The sequence below is a fragment of the Trachinotus anak genome, unplaced genomic scaffold (genome assembly GCF_046630095.1).
Source record: "Trachinotus anak isolate AG129_WGS33_773 ecotype Australia unplaced genomic scaffold, CSIRO_AGI_Tana_v1 ptg000028l, whole genome shotgun sequence".
NCBI lineage: Eukaryota > Metazoa > Chordata > Actinopteri > Carangiformes > Carangidae > Trachinotus > Trachinotus anak.
The window spans coordinates 22,414,109-22,431,279 of record NW_027273879.1 but is presented as its reverse complement, the minus strand read 5'-3'; the positions used below and the strand labels follow the sequence as shown (position 1 = coordinate 22,431,279).

The 17,171-nt window shown below is 42.7% G+C and overlaps 1 protein-coding gene across 5 annotated transcripts in view; it reads right to left on the bottom strand.

Moving 5' to 3' along the window:
* The window catches only part of sh3glb2b (SH3-domain GRB2-like endophilin B2b), a 40,730-nt gene that overhangs the window by 6,868 nt on the left and 16,691 nt on the right, over positions 1-17,171 (bottom strand). For 2 of the 5 annotated variants that reach the window (XM_071465384.1, XM_071465386.1), the window contains 5 exons: positions 15,729-15,752; positions 14,516-14,605; positions 13,545-13,645; positions 5,591-5,831; positions 157-2,415 (listed from right to left, as the gene is read on the bottom strand). In XM_071465384.1, the coding sequence (XP_071321485.1) occupies positions 2,308-2,415; positions 5,591-5,831; positions 13,545-13,645; positions 14,516-14,605; positions 15,729-15,752 (564 nt within the window). In that variant the 3' untranslated portion in view covers positions 157-2,307. Of the gene's footprint in view, positions 1-156; positions 2,416-5,590; positions 5,832-13,544; positions 13,646-14,515; positions 14,606-15,728; positions 15,753-17,171 lie in introns of those variants that run through there. The other 3 variants (XM_071465385.1, XM_071465387.1, XM_071465388.1) reach the window with 2 other exon arrangements.

Here is a 17,171-nt window from a genome sequence, read left to right as displayed (position 1 = left end):
AATACATAATATGATTGTATTTTATGTTAAGGTATTTTTTTATAATATATATTACATTTTATGTTTTTATAATATATAATATATATATTACAATATATTATAATATATAATTATATTACTGTATTTGTTTCAGGTATAAGTGATGCTGCAACTAAACAGCAGTTGAAAGTTTTATTTGACACATGCAAAGATACAATGTACAGTAAACAAAGCAGTGAAATGAAGGTCAGACTCAGCAGAAAAATTACAAAAAATAAATAAATGATTTTTTCCCCCAGTATTGAAAATGAAAAATATTGCATACAGCAGGAAATATCACAATATTCAACATAACTGAATGTAGGCTGAAGCCTAATGATTCTTCTATTCTACTGCTCATGTGTAACTAGTGAATGTGATGGTGTGGAAACCAGCTGTGTATGGTCAGAATAAAGTAGCAGTGTGGGTATCCCCATTGAGTCGCTGTCTGTCAACTCACTAAGCTAACTAGCTGTCCTGGGACTTCTGCTAACTACATGCTAACTGCTAGGTCTCTCTACACCTCCACCACCCACATTACAGCCTGCACTGCATATATTTTACACATAAAGAAAGAGTCAATTATCAAGTCAGTCCAACAACAAATACAACATGATGACCAAACATGATCACATCACCAACATGGAAACAGAGGGCTACTACGGGAACACACACGTGTACTGTAGTCATTTCACACTACAATCAAGTCCCACATTTAAAAACAGTCTGTACTTCAGCTGTGTGAAGGTGCACACAGCAAGAATCCAGGATTTCTACACCATTTTAATACCTCTCAACAGATGAGAGCTGTATTGTAGTTGTATTGCTGAGGTTTAAGAGCAGATGATGGAACAAAAACAGATTTGTTGTCACACCTGGAGATCGTAGAGCTGAACATGAACTGGAAAGTAGATAGAATTTATCACAGCTAGCCCCTACTTTATCCTACAAAGGATGATTCTGCTTTAACACAACTTGGTCCTTTTTTTGACTGTAACTGAACTCGCAGCTTTAATCACTTGAGACCTGCAGGTGTATGCATCACTAAAGGAAGTCAGACAGGTCAAGAAACATGAGCAGTGAGATCATCAAACAGGTTTAAAGACATATTGTTCCCCTGTAACAAGTGAGCCCACAGGTCGTCTGTCAGCAGGTTATTATGACCCATAGTTAGGTTCTGTTGCTAGGCGACATCTATTGGTCATAGTAATGATGACAGGAGCAAAGGGAAAAGTGCAGTGATGTAATTTATAAAGCGACAAGTCCATGTCAGGAGGAGGTTGGGGTGGATGGATGGGTCAACAAAACACAGGAATATGACACAGGAGAGCAGTGTTCAATTCCCATGTGACAGTAGAAGTTTGTGTTGTGTTCTATTATCCATGTAACCATGACAACAAAGATCCTCTAATGTTGAGGAAGTACTTGTTTTAACCCAAATCACCATCTTTTCCTAAACCTAACCAGGTCATGACCGTTATTATAGTAACTATGGCGACAAAGGTAGGTACGGCGCTCTCTGTACAGTCTGGTACGTCTATCGCTATTCTAGGAGACTCTGCTGTGGGTTGTATCAAAGGCTGTTGTTGTTCATGATGGAGACTGGTTGGGTTGAAAACAAACCCCAAGGTCTGACAAACAAAATTAAGCACACATCAACTGCCATATTTTCCATAATACACCCACACAATTTACAGAGTCCTGACATTATCTGCACTGTTCCATCAGCTTCTAAGTGCAAACTCAAAGAAATTATAGCTGTCAGCTCATCCACCTCACAGTGGTCTTGGGCTTTTGGGGACAGCTGTTATACATATACAGTATATTTATATTACTATATAAATCCTATCTACACAAACATCTACTGTTGAGTATGGTTAAGGTCTCAGATTTGTAGTAATTTGCATTACAAGTGTAAAGCAGGACCTAGAAGTCCCAGTTTCCCCTCATCCATGTAGAAAGTGGTTTAGACTGTTAGTCTGTCTGACCTGTTCATGTTTCCCGTCACTGTGTTCCCGGATCTCAACAGTGACTTTGGTGAGTACAGCGTTACAACACATACAAAAGTCATCACACACCCACATCAAACAGCCTCAAGTGTACAATACTATTTCCTCCCATTTCTCTATTTATAGAAACTTTCCCAACAGACAGATTTGTATACGTGTCTCAAATGAAAATATGCTGACTGCACACATGTAGTATTATGTTGTATGTAGTGTGTGTGTGTGTGTGTGTGTGTGTGTGTGTGTGTGTGTGTGTGTGTGTGTGTGTGTGTTGTTTGGTCCATTAGCTCAGCAGTTCAAGGTAGGTGACAGGGACTTTGCCCTTTTCGTTTCCCCGTTCTCCAATCAACCAATCAGGGTCCATCCCAGGTACGGTATATACAGTAATCAGCTGGAGAGAAGAAAAAAAAATGTTTTGAGAACAAATTGGCAAATATTGACAAAATAAAACTATTTAAAAAGGAAACAGAAAATAGCCTCTTAATACACCACAGATGTTGTGAGTAAGAGGGAAACAGTATGTTGCTCATCATGTGGTGACATTTGCATCATCTCCATCCTCAGACTCTTAATCCAAGTGTGTGTGTGTGTGTGTGTGTGTGTGTGTGTTTTATTTTGCTGATTTTATTTTGCCACTTCCTGTGTTTAGTCATTTCCGAAGAGACAGGGCAGGGTCACAACCAGCACACGCTGCAGCAGGCAGCAGGGCTGGCAGCCTCACAGCAGCATTATACGCTCTGATAATGATACTGTTCCTTCCTCTGTTGTCCTTCTATTCACTGCCAACAGTGCAGCTTCTCTCCCCTGCTGAATTATTTGCCTGGTAATTCAATAACAAGTGAGGCCGGATCACTTTACACTGACTGTCAAACACTGAAATTAATGGGAAGTGGCTTTTTGTTTAACTCAGCAGGGTCTGACTCAGGAACTGTTATTAAGTGATGGAGCTTATTATTTTACAGAATTTTTGAAATAATAGCAGTCATGTAGAACAGAGTTGTGTTGTATGAATGCTGTCTAACAGGATGACTACATCTGAAATAAAAAATGTTTAATTCAATATTCTCAAGTTTTACATTACATTTTCCCACAAATAATTTCCTGAACAGCATGTCAACATATGGATATTCCTATTTATGTGTTGTTTGCATTATTATTAAGTAATTCATACATATTACACCCATACATAGTCGTATAAGGGTGAGAGATCAATGGTTCTATAACCAAAACAAACAATAACGCAGCAGCAAACAGCTGTTTTCTATGTAAAGATATAATGGAGTAATGGCGCCCTGAGCAGAGAATGAGGCCACACTCCCTCTGTGTGTGATGTAATCTGAGTTTATTCTTTGAAACTATGTTTTCATCTAAAGAAAAGAAGAGACCAGACAAAGAAAGAGGAGACAGAACACTGGGGGACTGGACTAAGGACTACAGGCTCAGATCAAAGTCAGCTGGTGGACCGTCAAAACATCCAGAAAGTCTTTACCAACTTCATCAGTGTCATTAGTTCAGCCGTTCCCAGTCCAAGGCTGAATCTCTTTCCCAGTCCGACTGTGGAGTCTGTCTTTACTGAGATGGAGAACCATACGAGCTGCTAAAGGCTCCAGCTGATATCAGAACTGGTTTTCTTCTCTTTCATGTGTCAGTGACTTGATGCTACATAATTTTAATGTCTGTTTTCACTAGTGACAGCAACAGTAGCATGAAAACATTAGCTAACTGCTGTTATCAATATTATGAATTTGTTTGGCAAATGTTGCTATCGCTAGCTGGCTACCTGTCAGCAATGGTGTGGAGCAAATTACTGCATTGTTAGTGTGTGCTGTTGGTTGGGGTTAGATTGTTTGTGGTGGCTCTTGTTTCTACAGGGTAACATAAGTCAGTTGTGCTTCTTGTTGTGTGTTTAGTGGACACATTTGTTTTAGTCTGAGATGCTGGTGGTCTAGTGCGACATCTAGTGGCAGATCATGGTTTACAGGACTTTTAAGGACTTATTCCAGAGATTTCCGGGTTTTGCTTTTTTTTTTTAGATCTTGCCAAGAGCGCCACCTTGGCTACTGCCAGGTTCGCAACAGCAGATGTTACACTGAAAACAGCTGATCCTGGTGTATGATTGTGTAGTTGTGGCTTTCGCAGCTGGTTCCTGCTTCTTCAGTCACACTAAGAAATGAGTGATAAACAGGAATCATTGAGTTATAAGGTCAGAGCTCTCACACGTTTCACCACCACATTGATATGCAGGATCCTGTGTTCTGTATAGTTGTGTTCATCAGGTTGTAGGTCACCTGGTTTGTGTAACACTATAGATGCACTCACAGATTTCTGGACTGTTGATCATGTAGGACTGAAAGCTTAAGTATCATTTGTTTCCTACAGATGTACAACAGAAATGCATACACGGTGTCCTAAGTAAGTCAGTGGTTGTATTGTTTAGACTGTACACAACCTGGTGGTCACACAACCTGAACACACACTTCTCCTGCTGTAAACCTGTTGTGATGATAATGCTCAGTAAACTGACTGTGGCACAACTTTTCTGTTACAGATCCAAGCAGCAACCCTTAGTACCAAAACCTGAAGTTCCTGTAATGACCAATAGAGTCTGGCTCCAACAGTGAGTCAGTCCCCAGAGACTCCCATGTTCAAATGTCTAACTTTACAGCAGAAATAAACATGTTTACAGCCTGGTACAAAAACTGTTTTGGTCTCCAGAGCTAATTTCCTCCTTCATGACAACTGTATCGGCTGAATTTGATATAACTCACCTGTTTGCACTTTATTAAGAACTAAAGTTAGGAAGAATTGTGGGTGGGGCCTCTTTGAGTGACAGGTGGATGCCTTCGCAATTTGTTAGCTTGTTAACTTAGCTCATTAACTAGCTAATCAACCTTGAAACAAGCCTTCATACAAGATGCCCAGCTGTGCTAAAGATGCTAACAGGAGCTTCCAAGTTGCCAAGAAGGCAACAGTGGAGCAGCTCACTCTTCTTCAAAACTGCTCTTCAGAAACCTGTGGGTGACGTCATGGAGGTTCCATCTTTATCTACAGTCTATGGTCAGGTCATATTTTCACATTCAAGTGTAACTGATGATTCTGGGGCACCATGAAGCAGCTACTGCCCCGTTTGTTCTCTGTGTTTCCTTTTACCTGCTGTTCCAGAAATGAGCAGGAGGCTGCAGACATCTGGTCACCTCTAATCTCAGACAGACTTGAGACAGTCTTGACTTTATAGACTTGTAAAACTTGTAATCTGAGTGCATGCTGGGACAGGGCCCAGGCCCCTGTGATACTGCATACAAAAGCAGATATAGAAAAAGGACAGATGCATAGGCTAATGCATCTGCCACATGACAATGAGAGTCTGATGTGGTTAGTTTTTATTTTTAGCCTAAAGGCAATGACAAACAGAAATGTGTGGGTAAATGTCTTTTATCCAATCCACTTCCAATATTTGCCAGTCACACAGCTAAAGGTCATCCATCTGCTTCCTGTTAGTGAATCAGACAATGGTCCTTGTGTTTTGGAAATGTGAGTGTGGTGTGAGTCAGAACTTCCCACTGTACCTCATCAGCCAAGAGGGAGAGCTCGCTGACATCGTGGGCGTCGTAGTCATACAGGACCTTAGCCTTTCTGGTGCCAGTGACAGGGAACGGAGTCTGCTCCATGGCGAGCGTGCTGGGCTTTTGGCTGGACGAGGTGGAGACTGTGGCACCGGAGGATGAAGGTCCAGACAGGAAGGCGGATGAGACAGGACTGGGGCAGACAGTAGCAGAGGAGTTGGGGGTGCCGATAGCGTTAGCATGTCTGCATGAAGTGTGGAAGAGAAATGAAGATTATGATCCTTTGAAGCTGAACTACAGCCTGTTTGTTTGAAGCTGTTATGTTTTCTGGCCAAGAGATGAAACAGTGATCACATCCAGATGTGTATTAAAGGTTTGGTGCTGATGTTTGGTGATGATGTCGCTGAATTCACTGTGGTCCTGTTGCAGCCTCCACCTCCACAAGTAAAACAGATTTGGAGGCTCAGCTCTGTGGTGTTTTCATAAACCCATTATTTGATTGTACTTGAATTCCTGTCTTTCTATTTTGATATATTTGGTTACCTATTTTATATCTTTTTGCTTTTAATAAGGTTTTATTCTCATCTTTTTTTCACACGAGGAAACTTTGAACACTGACATGTGAGTTCTTTGCCCTCTGAACCAACACTAGTGGTTTTGTAAGACTGTACTTCCGCACTGTGCTCTAATCTTCCAAATCATTTCATGAATCATTGCTAAATTGGGGTGGCATGGTGGTGCAATGGTTAGCGCTGTTGCCTCACAGCAAGCAGATTCTGGGTTCTCCAGCTTCCTCCCAACCACAGGACACACCCTGGCAACCTGGATTTCTAAACTGACTCACAGAGTCACTCCTACTTTAAGCAAAGAGTAAGTGTCTCTCTTTATGTCTTTTTCCATTGTTATTTTTATGCCCTTTGTTTTATGCCATTTGTTTGATTTTAACTTAAACAAGTTAAAATAGTTTTGGTCAGTTCACAGGTAGAAATAACAAATAAAACTGTAGATATGTTACATCATGAAATAAAAATGAATGAACATTCATGTTGTAAAATGGCTGGTGATGCATCAACAAAGTGACAGCATCAGTGAGCAGTGCTGGTGTGTGTGATCTTGATTAATTCCCTCTCTCTGTTGTCCACATGGTGGCTTCTGAAAACATCTGCATTTGTTTAGACAAAAGGCCTGAGCCTCATTTCCTAACAGAAGCAGTGGTTTTCAGTTTTTACCCACACTAAATATTTACACAAATGGCTGCACACAGCCCCTGGTGATGACAAGGTTCATGGACTGAACCTAATCTAGTGTAACTGCCTGTAACACATTTTATATGTAGAAATCACATTCAGTGTTAACTCAGGTTCTCAAACAACATGTATGTTCTTTTCTCTTTTCACAGAGAGCTTTTGAAAAATGTCCATGTGCTTAATTTTATATAAATAACAACAGTCTCAACCATTTTTATAATAAACATTCTCAACACATCTCAACAGGTGAACATCTTTAACGCATCATTCTCTCTCTCTTTCCTGCTCATATCATCTCTCCTCTCATCTCTCTCCTGTGTGTGTATCTGAATTACTGACTGATTGGCTCAGTTATGTGCTACTAACTATGAGGCTGGTCCAAAAAAACAGCAAAACTACAGGGGTTGGACAATGAAACTGAAACGCCTGGTTTTAGACCACAATAATTCATTAGTATGGTGTAGGGCCTCCTTTTGCGGCCAATACAGCATCAATTCATCTTGGGAATGACAGATACAAGTCCTGCACAGTGGCCAGAGGGATTTTGAGCCATTCTTCTTGCAGAATAGTGGCCAGGTCACTACGTGATGCTGGTGGAGGAAAACGTTTCCTGACACCCCAAAGTGGCTCAATAATATTTAGATCTGGTGACTGTGCAGGCCATGGGAGATGTTCAACTTCACTTTCATGTTCATCAAACCACTCTGTCACCAGTCTTGTTGTATGTATTGGTGCATTATCATCCTGATACACGGCACCGCCTTCAGGATACAATGTTTGAACCATTGAGTGCACATGGTCCTCCAGAATGGTTCGGTAGTCCTTGGCAGTGACACGCCCATCTAGCACAAGTATTGGGCCAAGGGAATGCCATGATATTGCAGCCCAAACCATCACTGATCCACCCCCATGCTTCACTCTGGGCATGCAACAGTCTGGGTGGTACGCTTCTTTGGGGCTTCTCCACACTGTAACTCTCTCGGATGTGGGAAAGACAGTAAAGGTGGACTCATCAGAGAACAATACATGTTTCACATTGTCCACAGCCCAAGATTTGCGCTGCTGGCACCATTGAAACCAACGTTTGGCATTGGCATGAGCGACCAAAGGTTTGGCTATAGCAGCCCGGCTGTGTATATTGACCCTGTGGAGCTCCCGACGGACAGTTTTGGTGGAAACAGGAGAGTTGAGGTGCACATTTAATTCTGCAGTGAGTTGGGCAGCTGTGGTTTTATGTTTTTTGGATACAATCTGGGTTAGCACCCGGACATCCCTTTCAGACAGCTTCCTCTTGCGTCCACAGTTACTCCTGTTGGATGTGGTTCGTCCTTCTTGGTGGTATGCTGACATTACCCTGGATACCGTGGCTTTTGATACATCACAAAGACTTGCTGTCTTGGTCACAGATGCGCCAGCAAGACATGCACCAACAATTTGTCCTCTTTTGAACTCTGATATGTCACCCATAATGTTGTGTGCATTGCAATATTTTGGGCAAAACTGTGCTATTACTCTGCTAATTGAACCTTCACACTCTGCTCTTACTGGTGCAATGTGCAATCAATGAAGATTGGCCACCAGGCTGGTCAAATTTAGCCATGAAACCTCCAACACTAAATTGACGGTGTTTCAGTTTCATTGTCCAACCCCTGTATTGCATCTGCAAGCAACAAGCAGACAAATATAGTTAGAGACTGTACAACAGCTACAATAACAACCAAACCAAAGGAATCCAGAAACATTAAAATCCACTACACATTCAACAAGAGAAAGCTAGTAACAAAAAACTGAATAGCTCTTGTATTCACTGGACCTCCCCAAAGATAAGATGGACTGTTAATCCTTGTAGGCTAATAAGAGTCTTTAGTACAGCTTATAAGGTGTCTGTATCAATTCTGACTGATAGAATGGAAAAGGTGTTGTCACTTTTGATAGAAGAGGATCAAACTGGGTTTATGAGAAACAGCCCATGAGAACATACGGAGAGACCTCCATATTACTGATTATATCAATGAAGAAATACAGTGCAATCCTTTCCAATCCAAAGGATTTATACAATGCAGAAAGACACTATGCTGATAAATATGAATTTAAAGATTAATGAGTGTTACTCTGGACATTTGACTATCCCCCCGCCCAAGAACTGGCAAATAAATATAATTTTAGCTGGCATCTGCCTTTTTTCCAGTAACTTTGGGGTCTATCTATAGATCTATATGTCTGTCCTCTGTGTCACAAATTATAAACAGATAAACCTTGATTTAGGGAGCAAAATGAGATCAATCAAGATCTATTTAGATCTATTCATAGCTCTGCCACTAGAGTTTAAAGAATGGGACAAACACATTTCTAGGTTTATAAAGAACAAAAACAGACCTTGAGTAAAATACCTAACCCTGCAGCTGTTGTGGGAGTTGTGAGGTATAGATTTACTGTGCTGAAGAATTATCATTTACCTGCTGAGTAAAGATCACTAGTGCTTTGGTGTAATTCACTCTATGAAGCTAATGGATAAATGGACAGACACAAGTTTCCTTCGGTGGATGCACCAGTACAGTCGGTTCTGGGTTGTCAATCAAAGAATCAATGCATCAGTTCAGATGTGGCCAGAGGCAGCTAAACAATCACATCATATGATCACAGATACAGGAAATGGACCCAACATGGCATCTGATGCCATGGCGCCGCGGATGGCTGCCTCGGTGTGTTGGTGCGCATTTTTTTGCCTTATTTTCTTTATAAATCCAGTTTTCTGCTTTGGTTTCCGGAGCTCTTTCACCAGAGAGGAGCTCATTAACATCAGAGAAACAACTCCAGTGGATTTTTTTCCTACTTTTCTCGACTCACCTGTGGAATTATTGGACATTTTGGTCAGAGGTCACTGACCGTTGCTCTCGCAGTGAAACGCCGGAGGAGAGGAAAACGTGCCGGTGCGCCTGCGCGTCTCCGCCGGCGCGGACTCCGCACACCTCTCCCAGGTATCTTTCTCTCCAACGTGCGTTCACTGCCCAACAAACTGGATGAACTTCAGCTACTGGTGCAGAAGAACAGAGACTTTTCCTCATCTTCCGTCCTGTGCTTCACGGAGACGTGGCTGTGTGGATCGATCCGGACTCTGCGCTGGAGCTGGCCGGCTTCCAACTCTTCAGAGCGGATCGCGACACAGAGCTGTCCGGCAAAACCAAAGGTGGAGGAATGTGTTTTTATGCAAACAGTGGCTGGTGCAGAGACGTGACAGTGATCCTGCAGCACTGTTCTCCTGACCTGGAGACTTTCATCATAAACTGCAGGCCCTTCTACTCCCCCCGTGAGTTCACCTCAATCATCCTGGTCGGTGTTTCCATCCCACCACAGGCCACAGCAGATACTGTGTGTGGAGCGGACCAACCCGGACTCCGTAGTTATTGTCCTTGGTGACTTTAACAAAGGGAACCTCAGTCATGAACTGCCCAAATACAGACAGTTTGTTAATTGCCCGACCAGAGAGGGGAACACTCTGGACCACTGTTACCCCACAATCAGTGGAGCTTATCCCGCCGTCCCCCGGGCTGCACTGGGCCACTCTGACCATGTCATGGTCCACCTGATTCCCACATACAGGCAGAAACTAAAACTGTGTAAACCTGCTGTGAGGACATGGAAGCAGTGGAGCAGTGAAGCCATAGAGGATCTGCGGGCATGTTTGGACTGCACTGACTGGGAGGTGTTCAGGACTGCTTCCAACAGTCTGGATGAGTTCACAGAGGCTGTGACGTCATACATCAGCTTCTGTGAGGACTGCTGTATCCCATCATGCACCAGGGTGAGTTATAACAATGACAAACCCTGGTTCACAGCTAAGCTCAGTCAGCTCAGGAGGCAAAAGGAGGAAGCTTTCAGGAGTGGGGACAGGGACAGGTTTAAAGAGTCCAAGTACAGGTTTAGCAAGGCGGTGAGAGAAGCTAAACGACTGTACTCTGAGAAACTTCAGCTCCAGTTCTCAGCCAATGACTCTGCTTCTGTCTGGAAAGGGCTCAGAAAGATCACAAACTACAAACCTAAACCCCCCCACTCCATTAATGACTCCCGTCTGGCCAACGATCTGAATGAGTTCTACTGCCGCTTTGAAAGACAGTGGGACAAGCCTGACACTAACCTCCACATCAGAGCCACATCAGAACCCTCCTCCTCCCCTACCAAAGGAACGTCTCTCTCTATCCTGGAGAGAGATGTCAACAGGCTTTTTAAGAAGCAGAACCCCCGCAAAGCAGCCGCTCCTGACTCTGTCTCTCCATCATCCCTGAAGCACTGTGCTGATCAGCTGTCTCCAGTGTTCACAGACATCTTCAACACCTCACTGGAGACCTGCCACGTGCCAGCCTGCTTCAAATCCTCCACCATCATCCCTGTCCCCAAAAAACCAAGGCCCACAGGACTAAATGACTATAGACCCATTGCCCTGACCTCTGTGGTCATGAAATCATTTGAGCGCCTTGTCCTGTCCCATCTCAAATCCATCACTGACCCACTCCTGGACCCCCTGCAGTTCGCCTACAGAGCCAACAGGTCTGTAGACGACGCCGTCAACATGGCTCTCCACTTCATCCTCCAGCACCTGGACTCCTCAGGGACCTATGCCAGGATCCTGTTTGTGGACTTCAGCTCTGCCTTCAACACCATCATCCCGGCTCTGCTGCAGGACAAGCTCTCCCAGCTGAGCGTGCCTGACTCCACCTGCAGGTGGATCACCGACTTCCTGTCTGACAGGAGGCAGCACGTGAAGCTAGGAAAGCACGTGTCTGACTCCCAGACCATCAGCACTGGATCCCCGCAAGGCTGCGTTCTTTCTCCTCTGCTCTTCTCCCTGTACACCAACACCTGCACCTCCAGCCATCAGTCTGTCAAGCTCCTGAAGTTTGCAGACGACACCACTCTCATTGGACTCATCTCTGATGGCGATGAGTCTGCCTACAGGTGGGAGACTGAGCGTCTGGTGACCTGGTGCAGGCAGAACAACCTAGAGCTAAACGCTCTGAAGACAGTGGAAATGATAGTGGACTTCAGGAAGAGCCCAGCCCCACCCACCCCCATCTCCCTGTGTGACTCCCCCGTGGCTACCGTGGAGCATTTTCGCTTCTTGGGAACCACCATCACACAGGATCTCAAATGGGAGCTAAACATCAGCTCCCTCATCAAAAAAGCTCAGCAGAGGATGTATTTCCTGAGGCAGTTGAAGAAGTTCAACCTGCCAAGGACTATGATGGTGAACTTCTACACCTCCATCATTGAGTCCATCCTCACCTCCTCCATCACCATCTGGTACGCTGCTGCCACGGAGAGGGACAATAACAGACTGCAGCGTATCATCCACTCTGTGGAGAAGGTGATTGGCTGCAATCTTCCGTCCCTCCAGGACCTGTACGCCTCAAGGACTCTGAGGCGTGCAGGGAAGATTGTAGCTGACTCCTCCCACCCTGGACACAAACTCTTTGAGACACTCCCCTCTGGCAGGAGGCTGCGGTCCTTCAGGACCAAAACCTCTCGCCACAAAAACAGCTTCTTCCCATCTGCTATTAGCCTCATCAACAAGGCTAGAGAGCCCCACTGTTGCTGATCAATTGCACCAATCACCAGAAAAAATTCCTTGTATGTGAAAACATACATGGCAATAAAACTGATTCTGATTCTGATTCTGATTCTGATAACTGCTCTCTGTAGAATCATGTCAAACGGGAACTCAGTAGCTTCCAGAACTTGTGCCAGTTATTCAGTTATTTGAAGTCAATATTCACAGGTCTGCCATTTTGTTTTGAGGGAGACCAGAGGCCCCTACCTGGAGATTCTCTCAATGGTTCAGACTTTCCATAGATGCTTTAAGGGTGAAAGTGTCAAAGGGGTTACAGCTGCTACAACCTCAATGATCAAAAACGGACTCAACTGATTGTAAGAAAAAGATGTGAGGGTGGAAAGGTCTCTGCTCTGCAGAAACTCATGTATTCATTACACTTGGGATCAGAGCTGAGACACCTGTGTGATGGTCTGTACCAATCAACCTGCCTCTGAAGTTTGTTGATACCAAGCAGTATCTCACGTTCAATATTAAACTTCCTGTAGGCAGATGTTGCCTTTAAGCACAAAATAAGGTAATGCCTCTTAACATCATACATTCATGCACATATTGTCACTGAGTTTAAGTGCTCCTTGAGCAGCTGGGCACTCTGAGGCAGAAGGAAAGCAGTTACATAATCTAACTGGAACCAGTAACACTCATGTTGGATCAAGTGCTACTGTAACTCACAGAGCAGCGGCGATCAAAGATCCATAGTCTCTGCGCTTTACAAACTCCTGGAGAGGAAGTTGCTGTTGTGATGTTTCTATTTCTATTCTATTTCTATTTTTTCCTGCCAGACACAAAAAGGAGGCATGTGGTTTTGAGAAATTAATCCATTTGTGTAATCGATAAATGTCATGAGTATGATAAGTACTTCCATCTGTGTGAGCTGGAGGAGGTTTGTGCCAGCTGCCAGTTAGTCTCTGTGTGTGGTTTTAACTCAAAGCTCTTCCCATCTTATCTCAACTCTCCCTCTTCCCAGATTCACAAGTGTGAAAAAAACTTTTACTGAAAACACTGACAAATTTTCATCAGTGCCCCCTCCCCACTGACCTCAGCATGATCCTAATCTCTCAGACGACTCTTACAGCTGACACCACCCTCAGCAGTGACTCCTCACCTACTCAGCTCCTTCCGAAGCTCAAGCATGTAGTGGTGACACTGGGCGTAGTACGTGGCCTGAGCCTCCGCAAAATCCTGCAGACAGCGTAGGTGGTTGAGCTGTGGAGAGAAAAGAAAAGTCACCCAGCAGAAAACAAAACAGCTGTCTTTATCATCGTCACAGCAGCCAAACATCATCATCAAAAACCACTGAACCAGGTGACATGAGCCTCCTGACGTGTGGACATGTGAAACTTTACAATGAAAATATTCCCTCAGATGTTCCTGTGTGAGTTTTCTTGTGTCTCTTCCACAGAAGAGCGCACAAAACTATGCACGAGGAAAGAAGCAGAAGAGACAAACTGGAATCTGTGGAGGAATAATTCAACACTTATAAATACAAAATACACTTATTCTGGTTGAGTTAGGTGGCTACTAAGGTGACAGGTGTCCCACTGACCCCCTGTCTTATATTATATATCTTATATATATTGTTGCAGTTGTGTTGTTTGTATCTGTACCCCTGATTGCAAGTCAAGTTTCCCACTTGGGATAATAAAGTGTGTGATCGGAACCTCAGATGAGAAGATGAACATCACTCTCTCACATCTGTCTGTGATGTGAGGCTGCAGCCGGCAGGCGTTAGCTTAGCAAAAGATGAGTGGCCTGGTTCTGTCCAAAAACAAAACCCCTCACAACACCGTCTAACACTCATGATATATCTTGTTTGTTTAATCTGTGTGTCAGTGTTTCCTCATGGCAGTCAGATTGGCAGAAATGATGGAGGAAGAGTAAAGCTCTTCCTCGTCATTTCTGCCGCTACATGTGTAAAGTAATTCTGGATAATTGTACAACTCTCCGTGATATTTTGACAAACATGATGTAATGATTCATGTTGCTCATTTCCTCTGTATTATTCTTTGCTTTGACCAACTGTTGCACCACATCTGGCTCACAGAGGGAGTCACATGACCAGTGTCCCTGACTCACATGTGTGCTGCTGATGCCTTCCAGCAGCAGTCTGGTGACCTCCGCCTGTCGGTCGAACTCTGTCTGAGCAACACGGAGCTCATGCTCTGCCTGCAAGTGGAAACGAAAGGAAGCATTAAAAAGAGCACACAACACCTTTAACCAGTGGTGGACAGTAACGGAGTAAATTTACTTGAGAACTGTACTTAAGTACATATCCAGAGGATTTGTACTTTACTTGAGTATTAGATTTCTTTGGTACTTATTACTCTTACTTGAATACATTTCCAAGACAAATATTTTTACTTCTACTCGAGTAAATTTCTAGGAGGGCTGAAAAGTACTCGTTACTTTCAGGTCTGCTCTTTTTTTTATTTTTTTATTCTAAAATACGACTGGACACAAGCTGTGTTTGTCAAAGAATGAAACCTATCACAGTGCACGCTCTCCACTGGGATCTACGTAAAAGCAGATAATAGAGACAAGAGACAAGACAAGACAGACATGGGGAGACAGAGTTTGTTGTGCTCCTATATTGTACTTGCACATGTCCTTCCTGTAAAGTCAAGTGACTTCAACATTGAGTTATTGAAAGCAGAGATGTAGTTTTTTGTAAAGCAGTGGTTCTCAACCAGTGGTCTGGGGACAACATTGGTCTTTGAGGGGGTTCCAGTTCCCAACTTAGCTAAATGATAGAGAGTTAGTTGGACGGTGCAGGTTCATTTGGTTACAGTTTTAATGATTGTTAATAAACACTGCATCTGCAACATCTGCTGTCCTCTTATGATCCCATTCATTTTATTTGTTCTTATAGGTGTTTCTGCAGGCTTTATAAAACATTGTGGTTCTAAAAGCAGGCACATCAGTGCAGGTGGTTTCAAAGAGTTAATTCTCTGAAACAAGACTTAAAAGGTCCTTAAATTCATTTAGAAAAAATTATAGTAATTCATTGATGTGAAAAATAAGAAGTTTACTCTTACTCTTACTCTTACTTTTACTTAAAGTAAATTTAAAAGCATGTACTTTTGGATACTTAAGTACCTTTAAAAGCAAGTACTTTTTTTACTCTTACTCGAGTAACATTTAGACTGAGCTACTTTTACTTGTAACAGAGTAAATTTTGACCGGTAGTATTTGTACTCTTACTCAAGTACTGGGGTCGAGTACTCTGTCCATCTCTGCCTTTAACAAACACACAAACAAGCGTGCAATCTCCTCTTGTGAAGGTACTTACTTTGTCCACCTCCTCACTCAGCAGCTGAGAGAAGCAGCAGGAGAACAGAGAAATGAACCATAGTCAGAGACTGAGAAAGGAGTTAACACACATCAGATTCTTGTTCTCCTCATCTTCATCAGACAGAACAATTATTTTCTGTGTTATTTACATATTTTGTTATAGTTTGTTGTGTTTGTGTGAGAACTCCAGGAAGACCAGCACCCACAGTGTGAGAGCTAACAGGCCCCCAAAAAAGAAATAAAGATCTGTTCAATCTAAAGTCAGACTCGATCAAACTCGATCATTGAACAGATGTCAGTTTGTTTCTAGTTGAATTCAGTTTATGATCATATTGAGGATATGATATAGAGCATGAGAAACCGCATGCAGTATCTGCATGGTGCTATGATTACCCATGATTCTGCGGTCACTGCAGTGACGCCTCCACATCTGCGCAGAGGTGCATCAGACCGATGATGTCTCATCATCTAATATTCATTTTAGTTCTATTTGCATCATACAGCTAACAGCTGCACACCTCCATACAGCTGCACACTCCCCTATATATTTTCTTAAATTAAATACAGAAACATAGACAATAAAACATATGTATAAAGTATATCTATTAGAAATTATAACTATTCAATGTGTGGCCCATACAAACATGTATGTTTATATTTATGCTGATAAGGTAGATATGAATATATATCCATCCCACAGCCTGTCAGTATGTATTGATATTATATTATATATGATGAGAAGATATGCGTATAAACTTAATTAGAAAGTAATAAGTCAAAACATTTATAAAAAATATGTAGAACTTTTATATGTATGCTTTTTAATAACTTGCATATATAAATTACATCTGAATCATTAACATATATGGTCACCAACATGTTGTACTGTAGCAGAAGCTATCGTATAGATATTTTTAATAAATGTACACATACAAATGTTCCTATGTGCTATTTCATATATGTTCTAAACTCCATATATTCAGAGGATCTATTTATGTGATGATAATATATCATCTTGTGAGTAACACATATGGCAACATCACTCTTGATATGGGGACATATATACGTCATATATTACTTTTCTGTTTAGGACCAGCTCATCTTTAATTCCGATAATATGCTGTGCTGTAAATCAACCAGCAGCAGAAATGCCCACATCACTCTCTTCTATCTGAGTTAGAGCTGTCCACCCATGAGCAAACATCTGGCTTTATAACCTCCGCCTACATTATATTAATAGAAGCTGAGCCCTGCCATGTCAGGCCTGTAGATCCCTCAGGATGCCCCTAGTTTGTCCTTACCTTCAAAGTGCAGATCATTTCACATTTATTAGGTCCTGGTATGAGTCTTATTCCTACCAATCATATTCTGTTTGTGAACCTGAGGATAAGCTGCAGGTTCTTCTGACAGTGAAACACAGCAAAGTGTGACAGACTTACAA